The 27,813-nt window shown below is 41.1% G+C and overlaps 1 protein-coding gene across 5 annotated transcripts in view; it reads left to right on the top strand.

Moving 5' to 3' along the window:
• Positions 1–621: 621 nt before the first annotated feature.
• COG2 (component of oligomeric golgi complex 2) overlaps positions 622–27,813 on the top strand; it is a 44,632-nt gene continuing 17,440 nt past the window's right edge. Inside the window, exons 1-9 of one of the 5 annotated variants that reach the window (XR_012158143.2) lie at positions 622–794; positions 7,054–7,215; positions 8,109–8,174; positions 10,412–10,492; positions 12,497–12,600; positions 13,994–14,102; positions 15,999–16,178; positions 21,217–21,341; positions 23,447–23,573. Coding sequence is in view for 4 of the 5 variants with exons in the window: in XM_073338032.2 (XP_073194133.1) it covers positions 720–794; positions 7,054–7,215; positions 8,109–8,174; positions 10,412–10,492; positions 12,497–12,600; positions 13,994–14,102; positions 15,999–16,178; positions 21,217–21,341; positions 23,447–23,573 (1,029 nt within the window). In the remaining variant the exon portion in view is untranslated. Of the gene's footprint in view, positions 795–4,160; positions 4,660–7,053; positions 7,216–8,108; positions 8,175–10,411; positions 10,493–12,496; positions 12,601–13,993; positions 14,103–15,998; positions 16,179–21,216; positions 21,342–23,446; positions 23,574–27,813 lie in introns of those variants that run through there. The other 4 variants (XM_073338032.2, XM_073338035.2, XM_073338031.2 and 1 more) reach the window with 4 other exon arrangements.

Below are 27,813 nucleotides of genomic sequence, written 5' to 3'. Positions count from 1 at the left end.
GCACCTCTGGGCTTGCTGCATCAGTTATTAAAGTAAAAAAAAATTATTGAGCCCCAGTCACCTCTTTCATTAGCTCTTAAGCACGGAAGGGGAGTGGGGGAGAGGGGGAAGGGGGATGTTCACACCAGCCATGCTACTCTGAGTTCAGATCTGTTGCAGTTTCGCTCCCTCATGTCGGCACTAGCGCTGCCCTCACACCTCTCATTAGTATCTGCCCCGCCGCGCTCACTGCAGCTCCCTGAGGCAGTCGCTCCTGTGGGGAGCGTTTGAACGGCACAGCAGCCACCCCAGCACCGCCGCGGAGGAGACGGGTGCGGGGCAGGGCCGCAGGGTGGTTAATCCGCCGTGGGTGGAGGAAGCCTGGCTGCAACATCCCAGCTCGAGGGCTCCTCCTAGGGCCTCTTGACTCAGACCCGTCGCGTCCCGCGCCGATCTGGACCTTCAGGGAACGGTGCAGGGTCCTCCTCGGTTTCCTCAAGTTTCGCCGAATTCGGATTACGAACGTGTGGACGGGGCGGTGGGGGCGGTGCAGTGACGCCTGGCGCCGCTAGGGGCCGCGTTCGCCGGTGGCGGCTTCTCCCAGCTCGGAGGCGGCGACTCGTCCGTGTCGCGCCCGCCGCGTTGCCATGTTGGCGGAAGAGCCGCCGCGGCCGCCCGCAGCTCGGGGGGCCGGGAGCCGGGGCGGAGAGGAGGGGCCCGGGGCCGGCCCGCGCGCGGGGATGGAGGCGAGGGGGGGGATGTGCCTGCCCCGCGGGCCCGGAAACCTCTGCTTCGACAAGGACGAGTTCATGAAGGTGGGGGGAGCTGGACGGGGGGAGGGGTCACCGCGGGGCCAGTGGACGAGGCGGTGCCCGTGGGGCGGCGCGGGGCTGCCCGTCCCTGCGCTGGCTGCGGGGGAGCAGGGCTGGGCGGCGGCGGCGGCGGGGGGAGCGTGTTCCGGGCTTGAGCGGGGGCTGCCCGACTCCCCAGCGGAGCAGTGACGGGTCCCCTGCCGCTGGCCGGGCTGCGCAGGGCGATGTGTGGGGCGGGCTCATCTCGGCTGGGGCCCTTGGGGCGGTTGGCAGAGGGGGCAGGTCCACACTCCTTTCCTAGGGCTGAGCGGGGGACGCTTGTTATTCGTGAGCGGATTTCCGTCCCTTTGGGCTATGCACTAGTTCACCAGGCTCGGACTGTAGCCTGGCTTCGGTGTCATTGCCTTGGGTGCCCTTCTGTAACCCGCCATGGGGCAAGGCCTGCTTCAAACCCTAATCACCCTAGCAGCCCAAACTCCGTGGTGGCTTTGAGCGCCCACAACTGAGCGATAAGCTGGGTGTATGGTGATGGCTCAGTTAGGTAGACAGTGGAAGCCTGGAGCACTAGCTTCAAAAGCTGAAGTCTGAGTACTGAGATAGGCGTCAGCTGTCCTCCTCCTATTCTGATTAGGTTTTTGTACCATCACCTGAGTGCTTTTCATTAGTGCCTTGAGCAGCATGACTAATGTTTGTCACATGTTTGTTCTCTCATCCTCTCCCCTGGGGCGGAAATGTGTGTTCTGAAATTCATGTTTACATATATATACACACACCGACAACACCCATGTTGCTATATGTTTATATTAGAGAAGGCACGATAAAATAAGTACACTTTGCACATGAAGCAGAAGCTGGAAATGGGTGACAGGGGAGGGATCTTTTGATGATTACTTGTTCTGTTCAGTTTTCAGAGTAGCAGCCGTGTTAGTCTGTATTCACAAAAAGAAAAGGAGTTCTTGTGGCACCTTAGAGACTAACCAATTTATTTGAGCATAAGCTTTCATGAGCTACAGTTCACTTCATCGGATGCATAAAGTGGAAAATGCAGTGAGGATTTTTTAGACACACAGACCATGAAAAAATGGGTGTTTATCACTTCAAAAGGTTTTCTCTCCCCCACACCCCACTCTCCTGCTGGTAATAGTTTATCTAAAGTGATCACTCTCCTTACAATGTGTATGATAATCAAGGTGGGCCATTTCTAGCACAAATCCAGGGTTTAATAAGAAAGTCTGAGGAACGGGGGGGGGGGGGTAGGAAAAAACAAGGGGAAATAGGTTACCTTGCATAATGACTTAGCCACTCCCAGTCTCTATTCAAGCCTAAGTTAATTGTATCCAATTTGCAAATGAATTCCAATTCAGCAGTCTCTCCCTGGAGTCTGGTTTTGAAGTTTTTCTGTTGTAATATTGCAGCTTTCATGTCTGTAATCGTGTGACCAGAGAGATTGAAGTGTTCTCTGACTGGTTTATGAATGTTATAATTCTTGACATCTGATTTGTGTCCATTTATTTTTTTACGTAGAGATGTCCAGTTTGACCAATGTACATGTACATTTAGATAAGCTATTACCAGCAGGAGAGTGGGGTGTGGGGAGAGAAAACCTTTTGAAGTGATAAACACCCATTTTTTCATGGCCTGTGTGTGTCTAAAAAATCCTCACTGCATTTTCCACTTTATGCATCTGATGAAGTGAGCTGTAGCTCATGAAAGCTTATGCTCAAATAAATTGGTTAGTCTCTAAGGTGCCACAAGTACTCCTTTTCTTTTTGTTCTTTTCATTCCCTCTGAGGCACCTGGCATTGGCCACTGTTCGAAGACAGGATACTGGGCTAGAGAGACCATTGGTATGACTCAGTACGGACATTTTTATGTTATGTTAAGGTGGTGAGATTTATGGTGATCCTTAGTTCCTGTGGGAGTTCATGCCACAGTCTTGGGCTGGCCCCTAGGAAAGCTTTTTCTCCCGGGCACAAACTTCCCCTTTATCGTAGAAGGTTTCACTGTGCAGAGGAGCGAAGTTGTTGACCACGATCTTGTTGATAGTGGACAAAGCCCATTGGGTGTTTTGAAGATAAAAATTGAGCCCTTGATTTTGTATTATGTGGGAGGTTAGAAACTATTGTTTTTCTCAATAGTTGCTGCTTGTTTTTCTTTGGGACAACTTATTCTTCACCTTTTCTGTGGCGATGTGGGGGGGGGCAGTGTTGAGAGGTGATAGGCAGCAGAACTTTTGAAAATCTTGAAATTTGTTTTCAGGATAACTTGGATAACTGAGGTGCCCTCTTTGGGTTTTGCTCTCTGAATACAGGCCCCTGGAATCACCCATGAGGATAGCTGAAGCACTTTTTGTTGTGGGGGCTTGTTTGCTGTGTTGCCAATGTTTGCAATTGTATTTCCAGTCTTGCAGTGTTTGATGGTTTTTATAAAACTCCAGCTCTCGGGGGTACATGATTATGTGAGAATCTCAGCTTCCATTTTAAAAAATGAAAGGAAGTTTCTAGCCCTAATTTTTGCAGCGACAAACTTGAAAATGTGAACTTGGGTGTACCTTAATGACACAGAAGACAAATTAAAAGAACCAAAAATTTATAATTTATTTTCACATCTTATATTTTTAAGCCAATCAAATGATTTTTGAATCCTTGGGGTTAGCAGTACTGTTAAGCTTAAAAAAAAGCTATCTGTATTAATTATAGTATAGATCACTGGTGATTCTCTGTTTCTGTGTAGACTAAAGGCTTTGGGTAGTCCAAAAATATTATGTTGAGAACCCAAGAAATGAATGGTCAATGAGGTTGGTGTGTGTAGGGCTCTTCTATGAAGTGGTGTGCAGAATGAAAAAGCTGGTAAACCACTAGAACAGGTAGATTTGAAATATATAAATTATTGACAATTTTTGTCTAACCTGTTTTAAAATGAGTGCGTCAAAGAAAGACTAAGCTGAATCTACTACTTTGTTTGGTAAGCTTTGACTATATTAGGGACTTTTACAACAAAACTTCAACCACCATTTCAGCTCTGTTCGTTTTAGAGTGACAGTAACAGGGAAGAGGGAGTTTTGGTTGGCTTTTCTATCAGATTTGGTGATGGAACTTTACTGCTATTGAAAAATTAATGAAAAGAGAGGAAATTGAGTTTCTAGGGGTTAAATGAAAGTGATTGTGATTGTTACAACGGATGGCTTAGTCTTGTCAAAAGAAGCAAAACATGAGTTTAACAGCCCACTGTCTCAGGTGATTGATTAATTCTTTTATTGTAATAATTAGGAGAGAGTAAAGCACCAGTCTGCTTAGTGTATATTGACTTTTGTCCTGAAAGACACTTCTAGCATAGCTCTGTTCAGATCTGAAGTCTCTAGATTAGATGCAATTTTTTTTCCTTTGATTTCTATTTATGTATTGTTTTCTGTTTCCAATTGTGCCTATCAGTTGTCTAGGAGTGGCTGAAAGACTTTGCAGTAAAAACACAGGCACAGCACTTAATTGCTTAGGGTGGAAGGGAGGGAGGATTGTGCAGTATATGATTGTTGGAAAATATGCAAAAATTTAATAGGGCTAGTCTCTGAGCAGATTTTTCAGTTTCTGTGACTGAGGTAGGCCTGTGTATTAGAGTCATGGCTCTTTACAGATTCTTATATCCATCTCAGATGGGTATATCAGCCAGAGTATTTGCTGCTGTCAGAAAATCCTTTTACTGTGATGGTTTGGAATATGTGCACTACTCCGGACTACTTGCATTTGGTTATTCTTTGGATAAAGATATGTAAGGTATTAAAATCCTTCTTAGGATGACTGCAAAATGACACTTAGGAATATACTTCTAGGAGAAATACACGGGAAGCTGAGAAGAAATCACAGATTTTCAGGTAGATGTTAGATTTGGGGGTGTAACTGTAAATAAATAGTGTAGCATAAGAAATATAAACTAGGTTTTAAGAAAAAGCTTTAATTTTTCATCTGTAATAGGGGAAACTTGAAACATAAATCTGTTTTAATGATTTTCCTTTTCTTGTCCATCTGATTGTTGTCTGTTTTTGATGTTTGTGCTTGTAACTGCTTCCAAATGACATTCCTGCAGTGCTGCTTCTCAATTTCCTCATACATTATTCTTATCAACTTCAGTACCTCTCTTTCTTTCAGGGTGGATTGACTAAATAATTGATTTTAGTCATGTTTTGCATTTTTACTTTTTAGTGATTTTCCCAAAGAAAGATTGATTCTCATTGGTTGATAAACATTAAAACATGTTGATTCGCAGTTAAATATAGTTTTTACACTACATTTGGTGCTTCTTTTTGCTAACCAGGAGAATACGCTATCTCTGTACACATTTATTTAAGCAATTATATAGTTTAACTTTTTACTACATGATTAATTTTTTATTTGTGCCTTGGGCCAAGCTTTATCTGAATGGAAATCCAAATTCAATTAATGCACAAAAATAGCATTTTATTTTTTATTAAATAAGACTACCTTAAATGTGCTCAATATATAATCAAAAGGAGTTTATCAAAACGTCTTTTGTATTTAGAACTGATTGCTTTATTAAACCAAGGAAATAATATCGGTACTAATGAACTGACTTGATGATTTCTGGTCACCATTATTTCAGGATTTTAGAACTAAAAGATGTCAGTCTCTTGCGTGCAGTTTTTATTCATAGATTGGAAGAAGAAAACAAGTTCTCCTGTTCTTGCAACTCTCAGTTGGTTTCTGAACTTTGAGATAGTCATTCAATTGAACTACAGTAGTTGAATAAATTGAAATGAAGAAAATATTCTCTCTTCAGCTGCAGAAGAGGCTACTGCTTTCAAAAGCTGGTTGAGCACTTCCACAAACTCTGGTTCCAGGTGCTTAGCCAATGATTTCCACCAGTTCAATGGTCTGACTTCCTTTAAAACTTGGCAGCAAACATATGGGCTGCTTAATATTATGTTTTGTCTTTTAATTTAAATAAGTTTAGGCATTAACACAGAGTCTCAGTTTCAAATTTAATTTTAAATAGGTTTGTTTACAATAAATAAACCTGTATTTAATTTAAATTAAAGTGTAATTTAAATTTTAAAAATCCAATTTCAATAGAATATGTTTGCAGTGTTAGGTTGACCTAACTATGTTGCTCAGGATACAAAATTTTTCACAGCCCTAAGTGATGTAGTTAGGTCAGTCTAATTTTTAGGCTTAGATTAGGCCTATATGTTGAATCACTACATTCTTCAGAGTAGCAGCCATGTTAGTCTGTATTCACAAAAAGAAAAGGAGTATTTTTGGCACCTTAGAGACTAACCAATTTATTTGAGCATAAGCTTTCGTGAGTGAGCTGTAGCTCACGAAAGCTTATGCTCAAATAAATTGGTTAGTTTCTAAGGTGCCACAAGTACTCCTTTTCACTACATTCTTCTTGATTCTATAAGAATCAAGAAGTCTGAAGAGAACACAATCAATATCAGTAATTAACATTTTGTAGATTGTTTATTTGTGTCCTCTTTTGTCTGTCTGTGTGCACAGGTTTTTGTGTCCATTTTAATCATTTGTTTTTTCTAGACTGTGAGTGAGAATACATTTGACTCTGGATGGAATGAACCTGAAAGGCAGACTCCTATTTCCATGACACTTCCCTAGAGATTTCATAATTTACTGTGAAAAAGCAGCTTCAGCTTCTTTTCCATTGTCCTCTCTCACCTTCCACTGAAACATCTTAATTTGATATTGATTTTTTTTTTCCTGGTCATCAATCTGATTTCTCAGTGTTGTCTAGTAGTCTTGAAAATTGTCATCTGTTGGTTGATCTACATAGCTTCGTTTTTCCTTTCCACCTCCTGCAATCTTAACAGAAGCTTTGAACTTCTCCACTGCAGCATGACTAAAATCAAACATTTAACAATGCCTGCTGAATGCTTAGCTACAAAGTGCAATGGGGCTTTATAAAAAAAGCTTCAGTGTTGAGCTCATACTTGTAACATATTTTCAGATAAATCCATGGGCAGTTTAAAGCAGCAATAAAGGGGTTTGGTAAATACAGTACTGCAATACACATTAGAAGACAGTATCGTCTGTCCCAATGAGTCTAGGATCCCAGAAAGCTAAAATCTGTCTCTAGAGTATGGTTTGTCAATTTTCTGCAAACCATTTTTTTTTCCCCCCTTCAGGTAGGCTCAACAGTTTAGTTTCATGTAGAATGCTCTATTGCAGGAAAGATCCATTTCTTTTGTATGTTTTTTATTTACATCCCTGTATCTTTTTGCTCGTTTCATTTTCAGCCAGACTTTGATGTCGATCACTTTGTGTCTGACTGCAGAAAGCGTGTCCAGTTGGAAGAGCTCAGAGATGATCTGGAGCTCTATTACAAACTCCTTAAAACTTCTATGGTAGAACTCATAAACAAGGACTATGCAGATTTTGTTAATCTTTCAACAAATCTGGTAAGTCTTCAGGTTTAATTTTATGTGTGTGTGTTTTAGTGTGATACTTAGTTACACCACAAAATAGTGAATGTCTTTCTTTCCTGGCATGTTAGGTAAAGAAGCCTTGAATTGTTGCCCTTCAAATTGAGAGATACTGGAAAACACTTACGTACTGTACCTGTACTTTCTATATAACTGCTGTTTGTCTGCAGTAAGATGAAAAGCAATAATTGCGATTTCTTACAGATAATGGATTTAGTATGAAGGTAGTAAATAAATGTTGAGAATTCCCCAACCCCCTTAAAATGTGAAAAGCCCCTAATACATGTAAAGCTCCAGATATCTGAATTATTAAAACTGAGTGACACAGATCTGAGATTCCCGTAAGAATCCTTCAGAAATGGCCATGCTTATAAGCATGCAGACTATGTAACAAGTCAGTATTGTTCAGTCCAGTTGACCAAGCTCCACACTTCATTTTTTCAAATGGAAATGTCTCTAATGCTACCCTTCTACACCAATTTACATGATTTTGCTGATTGAAAAATAAATTACATTTATGTGTAATTATGCACATTTTTGGTCATTGCATTTCTGTATGGTGTGCATTGGAATGCATAGTACAAATATCTATCTTACATAGTTTTTCATTTTTCTTCCTGTTCTGCACCACTAAGACAAATAGTAGTGCTGATTTTTTTGTGCCTTCCTTGTAGTATTAAATGACCATACTGGCACATCACTAATAAGTATGAATCAAGATGAGATGACTTTTTTGTGAGGATTGTATAGGTCTATAAAACAGTGCTGTATCTAATGGATACAGTCAATAATTAATTCACATGTTAAGTGAAACAAACATTATTATAATCAAATAGCTTCCCAACTGTATGTTTTGATCATTTCTGTAGGTTGGCATGGATAAGGCCCTCAATCAGCTTTCAGTGCCTTTGGGACAGCTACGAGAAGAAGTCATGGTATGTTTGAAATAATCCATATATATGTCAAAATAGCTCGGTAAACTTAGATCTCCTACTATATCTTATGAAAATGAATTACCTTTTAAATTCCTCGAATTGATAATGGTTTATCAGAGTCTTCTCTTTGAAAATGAGAAATGTAAGACATCATTTCCTGTTCATTGTTTCAGAGGACAGTGTGATATTACTTCTGCTACTACATAACTCTTATTTTGCATTTTCTGAAATGCCTTCCATCCAAGGACCTCAAGTGATCTAAGGACATAAATGAATAAGCCTCATGAAACCACTGTGTAGTGAAGAATTAGCACTATTTTACACCCGAAATTGAGGCACAGAGCCCTTAAGGATGTCTACAGCAGAACCAGAAATAGAGGATGCATCTCCTCCCTCCCAGTTGTATTCATTATTCACAAAGACATCTTTCCTCCCCTTCTCCTTTGACACCTTTGTTACAGTAGTTCACCTAGCATGAATTGCATTTAGCAGCTGAAATACATTGGTAAAAATCTTCTTCACAGATGTTCCTAGAGGATTTTTGTTGAAAACTTGACTTATAACCTCATCTCTTTGAGGTGGAAAATGCCCATGTGCTAGTACCTTATCTTTCCTCCATGGTGGAAAAATGTTTAAATCCACATATTACCTTCAGTTCCAAAAAACAAAATCATATTAGGGTACCTGTGTACTGCTTGCAAGTTAGTACATTTAACTCATTTTCTTTTTTAAATAAAGCATAAGTTAAAGAGACACAGTCAACTTAAAAAAATCACACTCCTGTCTGAAAACTTACTGTTTGTTTCAAGTAACACTTAGGTAAATTTTAAGAGAGGTAAGCAAAGATCTGTACTGGGACCTGTGCTGTTCACTGTTTGCTCCCTTTTCCAGACCATTAATGAATATGTTGAAGTGGCAAAGTTTGCAGATGACAAAAAATTATTCAAGATAGTTAAGTCCAAAGCTGACTTCATGAGGTACAAAGGAATCTCTCAGAACTGGGCAACAAAATAGCAGATGAAATTCAGTGTTAAGTGTAAAATAATGCACTTTGGGAAAAATAATCGCAACTACACATGTATAATGATGGGATCTAAATTAGCTGTTACCACTCAAGAAAGATCTTGGAGTCACCCTGGATAGTTCTCTGAAAACTTCCACTCAGTGCACAGTAGCAGTCAAAAAGGCAAACAGAATGTAAGGAACTATTAGGAAACAGATAGAAAATAAGACAGAAAATATCCTATCACTATATTAAATCCATGGTGCACCCACATCTTGAATACTGTATTCAGTTCTGGTTGCCCCATCTCAAAAAGATATAATATAACTGGAAAAGGTTCAGAGAAGGGCAACAGAGATGATCAAGGGTATGGGACAGCTTCCATGTGAAGAGAGACTAAAAAGGGTAGGGTTGTTCAGGTTAGGGAAGAGACCGCTAAGGGGGGGGAGGGAGGGAGATCTAATAGGTCTGTAAAATCGTGACTGGTGTGGAAAAAGTGACTAGAGAAGTGTGATTTACCCTTTCCTGCAGAGGTCACCTAGTGAAATTAACAGGCAGCAGATTAAATACAAACAAGAGGAAGTATATTTTCACACGTCACATAATTAGCCTGTGGAATGTTGTGAGGGCCAAAACTATAACTGGGTTAAAAAAAAGAATTAGATAAGTTCATGGAGAATAGGCCCATCAATGGCTATGAGCCAAGATGGTCAGGGATGCACCCCTATGCTCAGGATGACCCTAAACCTCTGATTGCCATATGTTGGGTAGGAAAGACAGGGTGGGTCACTCTAGCTGCCTTGTTCTGTACACTCCCCGTGAAGCTCTGGTACTGGCTACTGTTGTAGACCAAATACTGGGCTAAATGGACAATTGGCCTGACCCAGCATGGCAGTTCTTAAGTTCTTAAATATAATTGAAAATATTATTCCTCTATTTTCAGTTTTATTTACTTTGTGCATTTGACAGCAGTTCATGTACTGTATATTTCAACTTGTTTCCTCTGTATATCAGTTAATCAGTTTTCCCTATTTTGTTTTCTCTCTCCTGTTATGATGTAAGAGACAGTGTTTTTTTTAAATACGAAAATTATTGCAATCCCATAAAAATTAACAGTTCTTAAGGACAGCCAAACCCTTCTTTTTTTTAATTGACACAAGTTGGTGTGTTCTTAGGCTTAAATTTTTCCATATCACTAAGCCAAATTTTCCAAATTAATTCATGTCTCTTTCAGAGCCTTAAGTCGTGCGTGAGTGAAGGAATTCGGGCAGTAGATGAACGTATGTCTAAACAAGAGGATATCAGAAGAAAAAAGGTACAACAGACAAATAGCTGGGGGAAGAAAATACACTAATTAGAGTTATGTATCTCTCCCCACCCCTCTCAAATAACTGTGTTAAAACAAGAAATTTAGAGAGATGGCTGTGTCTGTCCATATCATACTGTGCACTGCTTTTATACATGTAAAGGTTAGACATCCATTGTTTGGAGACTACTGGTAGTATAAGGTGAGTGATGGTCAATCAATCATAATCCCAAATTTCCTTTTATCATTAGGTCAAGCCATTTTTACTATTAACACTTACTTTACTTTTCACTCTATAAAAAAGACTGCACTACTATTTCATACTGGTGTGTAAAGTTCCACATAATTTAAATGTAGTATAATAAACGTGGAGAGAAAAATGTTTAATTTTTGACTTACACAAAAAACATCTAATTTATTTTGAGGTGGAAGAACAAGAATTATTTGGACATGTACTAAAATGTAATGTAGTTCCTACTGTGCTTAACACCATTATATCTAATTAGAATCATAGAAATGAAAGGCTGGAAGGGACCTCAAAATGATCAAGTCCAGCCCCTCAACTGGGGCAGGACTAATAAGCCTAGAGTCCTAGACCATCCCTGACAGGTGTTTTTCTAACTTGTTCTTAAAAACTCCAGTGATGGGTATTCCACAATCTCCCTTGGAATCCTATTCCAGATCTTTTCTATCCTTTAAGTTAAAGTTTTTCCTAATATCTAAACTAAATCTCCCTTGCTGCAGAGTAATCCCATAACTTCTTGTCCTACCTTCAGTGGACATGGAAAACAATTGATCATGGTCCTCTTTATGACAGCTGTTAACATATCTCAAGACTGTTCTCATGTCCCCCTTCAGTCGTCTTTTCTCAAGACTAAACGTGCCCATTTTTTTTAACCTTGCTCATAGATGGGGTTTTCTAAACCATTTATAATTTTTGTTGCTTTCCCGTGGACTCTTTCCAATTTGTCCAAGTCTGTCTTAAAGTGTGGCACTCAGAACTGGACAAAGTACTCCAGCTGAGGCCTCACCAGTGCCAAGCAGAGCGGGAAAATTACCTTCTGTGTCTTACGTACAACACTCCTGTTAATACACCCCAGAATGATATTAGCCTTTTTTGCCACTGCATCACATTAACAATGTATTCAGTTTGTGATCCACTGTCCGCCCCAATCTTTTGCAGTAGTACTGCTACCTAGCCAGTTATTCCCCATTTTGTAGTTGTGCATTTGATTTTTCCTTCTTAAGTATAGTACTTTGCTGTCTTTATTGAATAGCATCTTGTTGATTTCAGACCAATACTTGAGTATGTCAAGGTTCTTTTGAATTTTAATCCTGTCCTCCAAAGTGCTTGCACCCCTTCCCAGCTTGGTGTCATCTACAGATTTTTATGAGCATGCTGTCCACTCCATTATCCAAGTAATTAATATAAATATTAAGTAGTACCAGAAATAGCATTGACCCTGGCAGGACCAAATTAGATACGCCCTCCTAGGTTGTCAGCGAACCATTAATAGGTACGCTTTGAGTATGGTCTTTCAACCAGTTTTGATCCACTTTATAGTAATTTCATTTTTAACACATTTTCCTGGTTTGCTTATGAGACTGTCATCTGGGACTGCATGAAAAGCTTACTAAAATCAAGATATATCCAGTCTGTTGCTTCCCCTCTATCCACTAGGACAATCAGAGAAGGAAATTTGGTTGGTTTGGCATGATTTGTTCTTGACAAATGCATGGTGGCTATTCCGTGTCACCTTAGTATCCTCTAGGTACTTACAAATTGATTATTTAATAATTTGATCCAGTATCTTTCAAAGTATCAAAGTTAGGCTGAACTGGTATATAATTTCCTGGGTCGTCTGTTTTTTCTCCTAAACCAATTCAGATTCTTAAGAAACTTTCAAACAAAAATGTGAAGAGTGGCCCCAGTACCATTCTCAGAGTTGTTAATTAGAAAATGGAGACTGAAACAGGAGATGAAGATGATGATAAATAATGCTTTATTTACAGATGTGTGTCTTGAGACTTATTCAGGTTATTCAATCAGTTGAAAAAATTGAGAAAATTCTACACTCCCAAAGCTCTAAAGAATTGTCCTTATTAGAAGCAAACAGGTAAGGAATGTGCAAACATTCAAGATATAGTCCTAACCAACAAGTGCGGTTTCATTGTTGTACTGTACCAGAATTTACAGATACCCTTATTACATGTTTAGAATTTTAAATACAGTGGAATGACAGCAAGGCCACAGTTAAGATAATGCCATAGTTCTAAATTTTACAGGATTCTTAAAATCTCAGTTATTGTTCTGCAAAGTGGCAGTAAATTAAATATAGAACTTAACATTTTCATAAACGCTGAATTTTTGAAAGTGTTTTTTTGAGTAAAAGAAGATTGTTGCATGCTCATTAATCAATTTTTAAAAAGGTACATTTCAAAAATTTTGTAGTGTTGTTTTTTTCAGAATCCATTTGCCAATAATCTGTAACACCTTTGGCTCTGAAATCCCTCCTATGTTTCTGCAAATATACCATTAACTCCAGTACTGTTGGGAGTAAAACAAAAAGTAGCTTCTCCTGTTTCCTCAACCTTTTCATATAATTGAAAAGAAAATTGCCAACAGCAAGATGATGTGTATGTGATGATGTCATATCTGTGGTGGAGGGAGCTTCATGAAGAGCCAGACTGGTACTTGGACTTCTCAGATAACTTCAGGGACAAGTTCCCTTCTCTCTTCCTCTAAGGAAAGATGCGGGGGTACTTCTCTCTCCATCTGCCTTGAAGCTGAAGTACCAGATGTGATCCTCACATACCTCATCTTGCCTACAAACTAGCTGTAGTTCATAGGCAGGGGAAATGCTAGTCTTTTGCGCCTCTTGGTGCAGGAGATCAGCTCCGCTGCTCTTCAGTCGTGGTACAGGGGGGCATGTCTGGGGGACACAGTCAGTATGGGAAGGTTAGGAGGGAGAATGGATGTAGGAGCCCTGGATACACCCTCTCCTACTGTTTAGAGGGGACACAGTGAAAACTGAGACTGGGTGCAGGGGTAGCAGTTCAATTGTAGGGAATGGGGAAGTTTAGTGGAGCCATGCTAGGATCAAGAAGGCATGGCTATTTCCTCAGAGATGGCCTTCATTAGTGCTGCCATGCCACAGGGAATTGGCAAAGAGCGGGTTTCCTTCATCAGTCAGATTTGTTCCTTTCCAGAGCTGTTGAGTTCTGTAAAACTGGCTTCCCCTGTGACAACAAGCAGAATCGTCATTGCATGGAACAATGTTCTGGGCCGCTGAGGCAGGATCTTGTGCCCAGTATGCCTGCCTCTTACCATTATTCACAGGGAAAACATTGTAACTCTGACCTCATACCCTCCCTCCCCCATGTTAGAGCTGAGAGTTGGGCAGGGAGCAGTGTGCCTCTGACCATTAGGTGGACATGATTTTGTTTGTGGAGACCTTATTATGTATTGAACTGCTAGTTCTAACCTAACAAACACACATTCTTTTTCAGCCCGCTTTTGACTGGACAGATTTTAGAGAGAATTGCCACAGAATTTAACCAATTACAATTTCATGCAGTACAAAGCAAAGGAATGCCTCTTTTGGACAAAGTCAGACCAGTAAGTACCACTGTTACCCTGCTTAACCTCCATGAAATCTAACATATGCAGTAGGTACAATACATTACATCAACAGTAATGTTTTAATTAGTTTGTTCTGAGCAAAACAGGTTCCTAGTTTAAAACCATCCTTTACCAATGGTATCTTCTGTGGGTGTTCATGCTGTTATTTTCCAACATCTTTTAGATGAACAGCTGAGAATAGGAATAGAAAATAAGAAATTATATTAAATGTTTGTCAGCATAACATCTTATCCTTAGTCTAAATCTAGGCCTTGGTACTCAGGGGATTTAATAACTCTGATTATCTTATACAGACTGAAGAATAAACAATTGAGTGTGTCCAGAGTAACTACCCTGAATTGATTAAAGGTTTGCCTTTGTGTCCACAGCAATGCTTCCTTAAACTAATTGAGGTGTAGTGGCTATTATCTTTGATGGCTTCCTCAGCCAGTGAACCACCTCTTAGGGTATGTCTGCATTGCAGTTAGGCAACCTGTGGCCTCCTGCAGATGGTCAATGTAAACAAACTGTCTCGCGGCCCTCCAGCGGATTACCCTGACGGGCCGCAGGTTGCCCAACACTGAGTTAGACTCTTAGAGCTGGCCCGTGGTAGCTGGCTTGGGCTGTGGTGCTGTTTGATTGAGGTGTAGATGTTCAGGCTCAGTCTGCAGTTCGAGCTCTGAGACCCTCCCACCTCACAGGGTCCCACATCTCGGGCTTGGGCTCGAGCTTAGATGTGTACATGCTGTTAAACAGACCCATGCCCCATGAGCCCGAGTCAGCTGATGTGGGCCAGCCACTGGTCTTTAATTGCTGTGTAGACAACTGCAGTATAAGCCCAGGGTTCGAACTCAGCCTCAAGCTTAGCGCCCTGGCATCTACACACAAATTGCACTAACCCAGAGCTCAGACCCAGGACCCCATGAGCTTGAGTCAAACCAGGACCCAGGGTTCAAACTCCAGTTCATTGCAGTGTAGACACAGTTCCCCCTGGACCAGTGACCCAGTTGTGTGTTTTCAAATGATTACTTGCAGCTGGTGACCTACATTTGATTGCCATTTTAGGATGTTCAGGATGGATTCTGAGAGCATTTCCAAGGAGATTATTTTTTAGGGGGATACTTTAAGAGGGGGCATAAAAGGGACTAGACTGGGGGTCAACAGTTGAATCATCAGCTTCATATTGGGAGACATTAGCTGTACAGTGGGACGCTTACTGGGAGAATCTCCTGGAAAGGCATGGCCAAGGGGGTATTTCTGGGGAGAGTGTTGGGAATGAGTGGGGCTTACGTGGAGGAGATGTTGCCAGGGGGAGACCCTCCTCCAACAAACTTAAAGGAAGTTTGCTGGCTGAAGCAGCTGCTAGCCCTGGCAGCTGCCTACCATGACAGTCCTTCGTTTGTGCTAATAGGATGCAGTCATATTGGCTCTCAGTTCTTTGACCTGAAATGTTTGGGACTCAGTCACTGCTTTTCTCAAAAAATCCAGGGGGTAAATGTTGCAATTGATTCAAATGGGTTTGCGTGTTGACACAAGGTGTAGGTTAGTTAATTGGGGAGGAACAATTGTTGACTATCATTTCTCCCATGTCAATCAGATCCTAGACTGTTTACCAGATTGATTTTTCAATATATGAAAGAAAATAGTTGACTTTTTCTCTAGTTTAACATTGTTAAATTGAGTAATTTCATGATATGGAGTTAAATATACAGTGATAATACATAGGTTTATTTTAATCATTGGATTTTAATGTTAAATGGATACAGTTACTACAATTCTGAATGTACACATTTTAATTTTAAAAGTGTGTGTTGAAGTTGGTAAATCTTCTTGCACATAAGTCCTGTAAAGAGGGCAGTGCTCTGTTTTTATTATCTCTCTTCTTTTTTGTAGCGTATAGCTGGAATAACAGCTATGTTGCAGCAGTCTCTGGAAGGGCTGCTCTTGGAAGGCCTTCAAACATCCAATGTTGACATAGTACGTCATTGCTTACGGACCTATGCAACAATAGACAAAACACGAGATGCAGAGGCATTAGTTGGTCAGGTTCTTGTAAAACCATACGTAGATGAGGTAAGATAAGAGCCAGAGAAAAGTAACTTGCTTGGGAAAATAATTTGTTTACTTGTGAACATGCCTAGCTTCCCTCATGCTCCCTCTGAGTGTAGTTAGCACCTTCAAAGCTCCTATTTCCAGCTGCTCGATAGTATCCCCTAATATCAGTATCCATTTTCAGTTGTCTTAAATATATTTGGCATGAGCAATAGAAAATCAAAATAAAACAGAAGCGAAGCAAAATATAATCATCACTAATGTTAGACTACAATACAATACTGTAATTAGTAAGGCCAGACCTCTTAATTACAGAACATTGGTTAAACAAGTTGAATATCTCAAATTTCAGAAATTCTGCTCTTGACAATGCATTCTGTTTCAATCTCACAGTCTTTCTCCAGGGTCAGGAAGTATCTGATCTCTCTGGTCTTACCTGTACTGTCAGTTCTGGTGGAAGGCTTCCACCATTGCACGAGTGTTGATGCAGCTCTACTGGCAATGGTGGAAGTAGTGTTAGTGTAAACCAGCGGTGCCAGGATTTTTTCCACAGTGTCGAGACATGCTCTGGCCTGGATTATTCAATTTGGGAGTTAAAAGTGCTGGTGAATAATCTGCACTGCTGTTCCCACTGTTTCTAGCACTGGTGCTGCTGCACTGTTGGTTACGTAGTGGTGGAAGGCTTCCCTAAAATTGCCAGTGTGGACAAAGCCTTTGTTAGCTGCCCAGATGTGTTTGTAGGCCTTTTCTACACTGGAAACTTCCCCTCCCCCCCCACAAAAAAAAATCTGTATTAGTAATAGCAATAGTCAGAATACTAATGTATACTTGGCATCAGCTGGTCACTGGCACTTCTACCAGCTTATCAACACTAGCATTCCCACCATCATTACGGCTGCTTCAATTTAAGGGCAAATTTAGTTGGTCATGGTAAACAAGGCCTCAAGCTCTCCCTGGGGCATCATGCTAAGAGATGTGTAATAGTTTCAGGGTAACTGAACCTGTATTCATCCCTTCATAGTCTACTCCAGGAGTTCCCAGTCAGGTCTTAGGTCTCTCCTGGTCAGAAGAAATTGGGACAAGTGACAGTCAAAGTTCTAAGACTGCACATTTTCCTGCCATGCACTGTGATATTCCCAGCAAGCTAGTCTGCCTAATGGCCAGTGCTTGTGCTTTTCTTTCTCTCTGAGGGCTATGAACAGTGTCATGCCAGCAGTTACTACACCACCCTTTATAAGCAAGCCCAGTTATTCCTAAAGTAAAAGGATTCCAGAAAAAACATAAAAAACAACAAAAGGTCCTAGACACATGCTAAAAGCTTGTCTGAGATCACCCATCAGTCTTAGGGGCCCTGGTAGGCCAAAGTCTTTCCAACCCTCCTGCAGGGATTGAGGACCCCTTTGACAGAAGGTCCTGTTTGTTGCTGGAACAGAAAAAAGGCCTGCAATCAGTTTAAATGCAGCCTTTCTATACCAAACCCACCTTTTTTTGTCTTCCTAGTCTCTGGTAACCCAGTTTGAACCAGAATGCAAGAACCTTCTCAGGGGGTACTCCTTCTCTGGAGGTGTGACTGATTCATCTTAATCATACCCCACTCCTCTAGTTCCTGAAGGATCTGTGGTGGTAACCCTCCCAAGTGGAGTAGACCACAGTCATGAATCCAATACCGGGTCCACAGTGATACATAAACTTAATCCAGTGTGTTTCCCCCAGAGATACTGCATGCGGTTTCAATATCTGTCATGGTAATAAAAACCCATTGTTGGCATATCTGGCATTGGGTCATTCCTCATTTTCAAATAGACATAGAAAATAAGTTTACAGTAGTGTTAATAAAGTTCCTGATCCTCAAACTGATGTAACTTCCTCTCAGTTTGCATTGGGGATATATCAAGTGAAATTGGCATATCACTCAGGTTTGAGTTATGTTTCTCTTCTTGGCTTTTAAAAATATTATAAGTATAATTATCTGTTAATTATTATTCTGAGATTCTGCACATTGTTCTAGCGTGTGTGTGTGTGTGTCTGTCAGTTTTTCCTGTCACTTCCACAGATTAGTCTGATTTATATGCACTCAAGCAGTTGTTACTGTCAGTGAATCATGTACATAAATACATATATATATTACACACACCCCTCTACCCCGATATAATGCAACCCGATATAACACGAATTCGGATATAACGCGGTAAAGCAGTGCTCTGGGGGGGCGGGGCTGTGTGCTCCGGTAGATCAAAGCAAGCTCGATATAACGTGGTTCCACCTATAACACGGTAAGATTTTTTTGGCTCCCAAGGACAGCGTTATATCGGGGTAGAAGTATATATAAATCATTTACCAAGTTGTTAGGAAGTGCTATTCTACATGTTCTCATATTTAAAATAGTTTTTTTTCTATTGAAACTTGAAGAGCTAAACCCCCTATATTAAGTTTTATACACTTTTCTTCACAGCCAATTAGGAATTCTTTCTAGGAACAGGTAACACCTCCATATTGTTTCGGAGGACACCCACTCCCTGCTGGGATTTGAGTAAACCCCTAGTTTAGATTATATTCAGTAAGGCTGTTAATTGACTGTCTTGCTTTGGGTGTTTTCCTTGTTTTTTGATTGAATTACTAATTTTGGTATAGCAATTTTATATCTTAAAGCTTTCAACACTGCTAATGGTTCTGAAAGATCTGGCCAATTCATACAATGTCTGCTTGGGGGAAAAGCCTATATAATACCAGAGTCATCTCAATAATACCTGATGACACACATGTAAATTTTTCTATTAAAGAACAAAATATTCATAATGTATGCTCCTCCTGTGTGTTGTTGTGAACAGTAAGGAATCTCTCCTACCCTCACATGTTGGTCTCTGTATTGCATAATATTTTTCCTCCTTATCTGGTGGCTTTGGGTTGTGGGTCAATTTAATTGTTCATTCTCACGCTACTTTACCCTTAAGAGACACTGTTATGGCCACCATTCTCTCAGTTGAGAGAGACTTAATAAAGCTCTTCTCAGTTGAAGGGGCTGCTATTGAGCAGTGTGAGGTGCTGAGTGGTACTGCATTTTCTCTCTCTACTCCTAGGATGGAGCAGACTGTTCTTGTAACAGTCCTATTTATGCTCTGCTGTGACTGGTTTATTGATAAAAATGACAAATATTTAAGGTGCAGAACAACATCTCTTTATCAAAATCAGTAACAAAGGGATTTTATTTCTCAGATACTTGAGCACATTCCCATATTGTGCTCTCTTGTTCCTGGGGCTGTACAGTAGCCTTTCCTCAGCCTAGCCTGTCTCCCTGAAGATCCAGGCAGATGTGTCCTTAAACTACTACTTCAGGTTGTTCTGCTTCAGTTCCTTTTAGCTGATGATTTCCACACCTGTGATTCTTTACGTTAGTCCCAGGGGCTGATCTGTGTAGCAGTTGTTTACAGGGTGGCTGACTCTATGAATCATATTAGGGAGATGTCTTCATTATGTAATGAGAGATGCCTTTCCATCTGGAGGCTGATAGCTGGCTTCGTTTCCCCTTTAAGCTATGGTTCTTTCACTCTTGTTGCTGAAGAGTAGTTTCCTCTTCTGATGTGCAATGTGGCCACAGCTCCACTGACAACAGTGAACGTGTTCTTTTTTTCTGCTCAGAGAGAGGGACAGAACCTGCAAAGTTTTGGAATAAATGAGAGAAAACTGTTATGAACCATTCTGACTCACCTCTCACCCATGTATGCAAAAATTCACAGGGAAGAACCACTAAAAATTAAGGAACAACCTTTGCGTCTTGAAAGAGGAAAAGAATAGAGCCCTCACCCTGTTCATTAGGAGTACTGCTCTCAGATCCTTAGTTAAACCAAAACAACCACAGGAAAGGCAAGAAATTCTGTCCGTTATTATGTTAGGTTCCCAAGATCCCTTCTTTCTCTCACCTACTATCCTAAAGGACTAAAAGGGGAAATATACAATATCCTGATGGATGGATGGGGAATACAAGGAATCAGTGGGACAACATTGAAAACAGATAGTGTTGCATCTATCTGTTTTGTATTGTTTTGTACTTAGTCCTTGCCCTAAAGAGCTTACAATCTATCTTTTAGTTCTGTGTTTGTACAGTGCGGTTCTGGTCCATGACTAGGGCTCCTATGTGCTACGCTAATACAAGTAATTAATAGTAATTCACTTAAAAGGGTAAAATACCCTGTAACAAAAGCTCACTGTTGCTTGGGTTGATTTTGAAAACTAACAATAAAAAGCTATTTGAAAGGGACTGTGGACCCAATCCTATGTCCATTAAAGTCAGTGGAAAGACTCCAGCTGACTTCAGTAGGCTTTTGATCAGGCCCAACAAAGTCCAAATTGTAGGTTTTGGAAAGTTTGTTCTTACAAAAACTAAAACCAGTAGAAAATTTTCTGTGATTTTTTTTTTTTTTTTTTATTTTAAGTCCAAGGAAAAGTTTATAAGAAATAATCCACTGTGGTGTTTGCAGTCCAGCTGTTGTGGCAGTGTATGCACACCTGAAAGTACAGTTGATTAGAAACTGACTGTTTAACAATGTTGAGAGCTGCAAAAAAGTTATAGAAAGTAGAAAACTAAATTCAGTTTTAAAGTTCTTAGATTTTAATAATCTCAGATGTTTTTGGTAAATTGCTTTACATAAATGTCTTTTAACATCATTTTTAATCTAACATTGTCCCTTAGAATAACTCCATTCCTATGCATCTTATGGGGGACAAATTGCTACAATAAATAAGTAAGAGTAGGTTGATAGACTAGGACTCCTGAAACATGAGCTTTCTGTGTATTGCTACATTCCTATTCTAGTCCACTTATTAAAGTTTTGTTATTGAAGCACCTAAATACCATTATGCTAATCACATTTGAATGATTCCAGAGGCTGGTTAAGCCAACCAGAGTGCTACATAAGATAAAGAAAATATATAACTCAAAATGGGCATTACATTGTAGCAGTTGTAATATTTATTGAATGCAGCATGTGTATGTTTTACATCTGATTGTTTTTTCGTTGCATGTTCTCCTGTCTGATGTTTCATATTAAAATCTTCCTGGCAGGTGATTGTGGAACAGTATGTTCAATCTCATCCCAATGGCCTGCAGGCCATGTACAATAAACTGCTGGAGTTTGTTCCTCACCATTGCCGTCTCTTGCGTGAAGTAACAGGGGGAGCTATGTCAAGGTAACTGGTTGTCAGCTATAGTTGTGCCAGTTGTTGATTATCCAATACTTCTGAATGACCTGTATGATATTTAACTACAATACACAAAGGATTTGCCAGTCCTTTCCTAAAGATTAAAATCGATACTGTTTCTCTTTTAGATCTGCACGTGTAAAAAAAAAAAAAAATGTGAACAAGTTTTCCTGATGCTGTAGCACTGGGCCTGAGAAGGGGGAGAAACTGTATACTACAATAATGAAACTGAGTACCATTACAATAGTCCATCAGCTTGGCCTGACCCTGCAGCAGCCCTGGCCTTCTGCAGCCAGTCTGTCTGGGACCTTCCCTACTGTTATCAATTGGGCCCAGCCACCTTGAAGAGTAGAGGGAAAGCCCTCAGAGCAGGGCACTAGGCCTCCGGGAAGCCAGGGGCTAGAGTCACCAAGAAGCCCAGTTGTGCTGAAAAGTGACATTGTTCAGAGAAGCCAGTGAGAGGTTTTGATTGCTCTTTGCTCCCATTATACAGGCAATGGATCTGGGTCAGGGTTCTGAAGCACCCTGACCCTAGGGTGGCTTCCGTCAGTCTGTAGGGTGCCTGGAAATGGCACCTTATACATTTAAGGAGAAGAAGGAAGAGCAGGTCATCAGCTTGGAACCTCAGGTTGCTGAAGGTGTCCGTCATATCTTCATTTCATTCAATGACACTTTTGTCCATGTGACTGATATCTCTGGCAAGGAAACAATCTGCTGAATGCCTGATATGATGAGTCCTTTCCCTGTGCTGCTGTGTTGGAAGTCTAGTAGGTTGTCCAGAGGTGCAAGTAGCTGGGCAATCGCTGCCTTTCACATCAAGCTACAAACAGGTGGAAATATGACCAAAACTCCTGGATCTAGTGCCCAGTCAGCCCTTGGAGCATTGGTTCATTACAAAATGAAGACTGTGCCTACTGAGGATTTAACCCCCATCCTCCTCTGATAGTACTCCCAGAAGGAGTGGTTGCCACAGTCATTATCTGTAAACCAATGGTTGGGTTAGATTTTTCTTTGATGCGAGGGAACTTGACTGTGTCCTCCATCCAAGGAGAGGGGCACAAGGAAGTTATTAGAAAATTCAGTTTTCAAAGTTACTAGATTGTCTGCATAACAAAAAAGAAAAAAATTATTAGTTTTCCCCCATAGTTTTGACTAATTCATTATATGTTCTGGAATTACAGATTTGATTGATCTGTATACCTCTTTTTGCTGTCTACTCAAAAACGCTTAATTCCTGTTGTAATTAAACTGCCTGTTTTGAAGCCTACAGAATTCAAGTCTACTAAACTTTATCCATTTATTTATCTATTCAGAGGCTGGTTAATGTAGTAGACTGCTACAATTAGCAGTGCTTAGAATTTAGTCTCTAGAGATTGCAGAATTACTTTTCTATTTAGCCATCTATTGTTGTGCTTTTTACATGTCTTTAGATTTTACTAACATCTCAATTCTGTTACTCCCTCAGCATTTTTAATCCTTATTTTTATAGGAGGATGTTTTTAGTATTTACTCTGATGTGCCCTACTAGAATTATAAATGCTTCTTTCTTTTTCTGCTCTGTCAGCTTTTGAATTTGGAAATTCAAGATAAACTTTTAATCTTCCACTTGGAAGCATAACACCAATTGCTGCATGTAGAAATGAGACTCAGAGGAAGCAAAGAGAGGAATTCCCTTTCTTCCCAACATCCTATTTCCATTTGGCATCTGATTGATGAGGGACCTGTTGAAACTTTAAAACATACATGTTAGAGTAGGAATTTTTTTTACTGATAAATATTTGTGTTTTTTCAGAATTTACTAAAAATGTGCTTCTACATAAAACTATTGTTTTTCTAAAAAATGTATTAAATTGGAACAAATTTGGTTGTCTCAAATATGGTGCTCTAATGTAGACATAATAAATATGAAAATTGTGAAGAACACAGAAAGAAAGAACTGGTTTAGCTGAGTAAACATGCCTATATAACATGCCTATGTAATGCAGTGCCTGAGTTTTGGTTAACATTATTTCCAAATTTGAACTTTCATGAGTTAAACTTACCTTTTTTATGAAATTTTTTTTGCAATAAATGAAATATTTATCCTCTTGCAGTGAAAAAGCAAATATTGTTCCTGGATATGATTTTTTAGTGAATTCAGTGTGGCCAGAAATAGTACATGGCTTAGAAGAAAAATTACAATCACTTTTTAACCCTGGAAACCCCGATGTATTTCATGAGGTAATTTTACATGTTTTTACATTTGCTATAACTCTGATGTGGGGAAGAACTTGTGTGTCATGTTCTCTAGCTTGTTTTTTCAGATTCTATTGTGAAAATTCATGTTGCTGCATGCCTCCAAATAAGATAGTGTGGTAGAGATCATGTGATAGTTTAAATTCTATTTTAACTTTTTTAGGAGCAAATTCTGCCTTCAGCATGCATTCTGCCCATGCATTTGATGTTAGTGGGACTTGTACGGTCATGTGAATTTGGTCTTAACCTTTGCAAGACAGCAGATATCTCTAGTTTATAGAAAAACACAATGTAAATAAAGGAGGGAAAGGGAGAACTGAATGTTTAAGGCTGGAACTGCTAGAAATAGACCGCTGTTGTGTTAGTTAAACATCTGGGAAGCAACTTGGCATTTGAATGTGACTTGCCCTTTACTGTGGAAAGGTTAAAAAAAACAAAAAAAACCCACCTTCTTTGACATCCCATCTTTCTCTCTCAACCTTTAGCCTTTTTCATCACTAACAATGCTGTGACTAAAGGTGTTTCAGAGGGCAGCTTGAATAATTCAAGTATTTTGAGGGAATGTGGATGTAAATAAGACTTTGGAGAAATGGACTCTTGAAAGAACTGCTTTATAATGTCATAAATATTTACTATGTGTGTTCAAAAATGGATTATGAAGTGTATGGAAATACTTGTCACTACAGTTTTTTCATAATTGTGAACAATGTTACTGTATATCTGTGAGAGATGACATTTTACTGATACTTGTCAGCTGGAAGCTCAGTCTGATGTAGAGTAGGGCATAGAGACTGCAGCTTGCCATCTGAACAGATGACAAACTAGGAAATGGTAAGCCTTCCGCTTTTGTCATGCGTTCAGATGGTGAGATGCCTGTGTCCTTATCTAAACCAGAATGTCAAAATAGCTTTCTTGTGGTTTATTTTTCTTACTTGTACTCTCTTAATTGATAGAATCCTCTTTGTAACTAGCTCTATTGAAAAGGATTCTTACATTACTCCTTTTAAGATGGTGAAGTGACTATTTGTAACAAACGATCTCAAGGTGGGAGAGGGAGGAGGCATACCAGGTACATCAGTGCAAATGGACTGTTTAAGAAAATGTTGAACTCTTTGCATATGTAGGTGTATCTGTCAAGTGGTTCTCCCTATTTTCATGCAAAACTATCTGTAATAAAAACAGATCAATTTCTCTTAGAATTTAAGGTCTCCTTCCTGTAAACACACAATGTAATTACTCACATGCCTAAAGTTAAGTACATGTGCTTGCGGGTTCGGAGCTTAAATAAGGGACAAGCATCATAAGGAGGTTAAAGAAAGAGATCCTGTTTTCATGCAGCTGTCTTGGATAAGGAAATACAGCAAATGTGTATGTGTGTGTTTGTTTCTAAAGAGAATGCTTTTCAGTTTTCCATAAAGCATCAGCTGCTCTTCAATGTTCCATTGAATGCCCTGTGTATGACAGTGTATCAGTTGCATAGTGCTTTTGTTCTTCATGCTGCTCAGGTTAAATTGGAATCTTTGTATCTTTATTGAAAGCTTATCTCCATGTTAAAAAAAAAAAAAACAAAACTTTTAAAAGCTTGCCTTTTAAAATTAATCTGATATTGATCCATAATCCAGATTAAAAGAATTTGACCTTCAGTTACACCATGCAATCAAAATAGAGTACTTCTCCAACTGACTACTTAAATGAGAATTTAGCAATTCTGAATCTGAGTCATTAAAATATTTTAACCTAAAATCAATAAGAAATTAAAATTTCAAGTGTCAAAATGACTTATGGGTTAAGAATTTTGCTGATCTTCTCCACATGCCAAAATGGAACTGTGCTTTAACCATCTCAGGGGCAAACCATACTGTAAGTTGCCATTGAAGACTAGTTCTAATAGTTTCTTCAGTTTCAAGGCTGCCCAGGAGCTTAATATCCTCGTTGTAGGTCCTAAGACCGATGAGAATTTAAAAAAGCAAGCTACCTAACAGTAGCTTTAGGCCTTCTTTTTGTAGATGTTTTAGTGCTTCATAAGAGATTTTTGCACACCACTGCACACAACGCTGCAGTATGTGGTAAAGGTCCTACCATTACAAACACACTGCAGCAGAGATGCTCTGTTCAAATCAGAAATGTGGTGTGATTCATTGATGCTTATTCCAAAAAGCCAACGACTACTTATTAGACAGATCTGGATAAATGGCCAGCCCCAGGGATTGGTTAAGGCAGAGGTTGGCAGCCTTTCAGAAGTGGTGTGCCGAGTCTTCATTTATTCACTTTAAGGTTTCATGTGTCAGTAATACATTTTCATGTTTTTAGAAGGTCTCTATAAGTCTGTATATCATATAACTAAACTATTGTCGTATGTAAAGTAAACAAGGTTTTCAAAATGTTTAAGAAGCTTCATTTAAAATTAAATTAAATTGCTGATCTTATGCCACTGGCCCGCTCAGTCGGCTGCCAGCCTGGGGTTCCGTTCACCTAGGCCGGCAGCAGGCTGAGCAGGGCCTGCGGCCGGGACCCTGGCTGGCAAGGGGCTGGCAGCCAGGACCCCAGACCAGCAGCGGGCTGAGCGGGGCCGGCAGCTGGGACCCCAGACTGGCAGTGGGCTGAGCAGCTCAGTCTGCTGCCACTTAGCCCGCTGCCCGTCTGGGGTTCAGTCCGCCGGCTCCTGTCAGCCAGAGTTCCGGCTGCCAGCCCCGCTCAGCCCGCTGCCGGTGTGGGATCCCAGCCCTGCCCACATAGAGTGGGTACCTACCTTCTCCTTGGTTCTAGCCCATTCTCTTCCTCTCTCTCTCTCTCTGCACTGAGCTGAGGGTGGGAGTGCACTGAGCACAGGGCTGGGGATGAAGGAGCAAGCTCGGGGTTGGTGTGTAGGGTCCTGCTAGGAGCTAGAATGAGGGAGGGGGCTCAGGGTTGGGGTTTGAGTGTGGGGTGCTTACCTGGGCAGCTCCCATTTGGTGCAGGGGGTGCAGGAGCTCCCGTTTGGTGCTCGGGGTGGGGGTGGGAATGTGGGGGGTGTGAGAGTCAGGACATGGGGTGTGAGTGGTCTGGGTATGTGTGGGGGCACTGGAGTCAGGGCTGGGGCCGTGGGGGGGTGCAGGGGTCAGGGCAGGAGGCTGGGGGTGTGTGTGTGGGGGTGCAGGGGTCAGGGCAGGAGGCTGGGGGTGTGAGAGGGTGGAGCAGGGGTCAGGGCAGAGGCCTGGGGTTGTGGGGTTGCTCCCAGCCCCCTGCTCAGAGCGGCTCACAGCAGGGGGCTGGAGGGGATATGCCCTGATTCCACTCCCCTTCCCCACTTCTTTTCCACCTCCTCCCAGGAGCAGCAAGCTTGCAAGGGCCATCAGCTGATTGGTGGCAGAGAGGGAGAGGAGGAGGGGCAGGAACCCAGCATGCTGGGGGAAGAGGTGGGGGAGGGGGGAGCTTGCCTGCTCTGCAGCAGGAGCCACCATGGCGGGGTGGGACGGGACAGAGAAGAGTGGGACAGGGTGGGCAGGATTTTTAATGGCACGCTGCTGCCTGCCAGCGTCCCGGCCTGGGTTCGGCAGTGGGCTGAGCGGGGCCGGTGGCTGGGACTCGGCAGGCAGCAGCGTGACATTAAAAATTGGCTCGCATGCCGTCTTTGGCACGTGTGCCGTAGGTTGCTGACCCCTGGGTTAAGGACATACAGGAGTTTCAGTATCCGAAGCAGTGAGTGTGTGTATGGTGTTACTTGCACGGTGGTGGTGGTGGTGGTGGTGATTATAAAGGCAGCATTTTTCAACAGCTATCAGGTAGTATCCAAGAGTTTCCTTTTTAAGGGAAATACTGCAGTATCTCAGATTCCACTATGGCACATTAACTCTGTGTATGCTGACTGTTTTATGGCACTGTTGTACATTGCCCTACGGTTAGCCTAAGAAATGGCATTTAAGCTGTGTCTACACTGCAATGAAAAACCCATGGCTGACCCGTGCCAGCTGGCTAGCACTAAGGGGCTGTTTAATTGTGGTGTAGATGTTTGGGCTTGAGCTGCAGCCTGAGCTCTGGAACTCTCCCACCAGTAGCGTAGCCGGGGGGGGAGCAGCCGCTCCCCCTCTGAGCATAAGTGGTGCCTTTTTAATTTATAAACGCCTTTTTTAATTTTTACTCACCTGACGGCGCTCCGGGTCCTCGGTGGCGGGGGCCTTCACTTGCTCTGGGTCCTCGTCGGCATTTTGGCAGCGGGGGCCTTCAGTGCCACCGAGGAGCCAGAGCG

Source organism: Lepidochelys kempii, chromosome 3 (genome assembly GCF_965140285.1).
Source record: "Lepidochelys kempii isolate rLepKem1 chromosome 3, rLepKem1.hap1, whole genome shotgun sequence".
In the NCBI taxonomy this organism is placed as follows: Eukaryota; Metazoa; Chordata; order Testudines; family Cheloniidae; genus Lepidochelys; species Lepidochelys kempii.
Note: the sequence above shows the minus strand (reverse complement) of the source record. Positions and strands in the feature narration are given on the sequence as shown.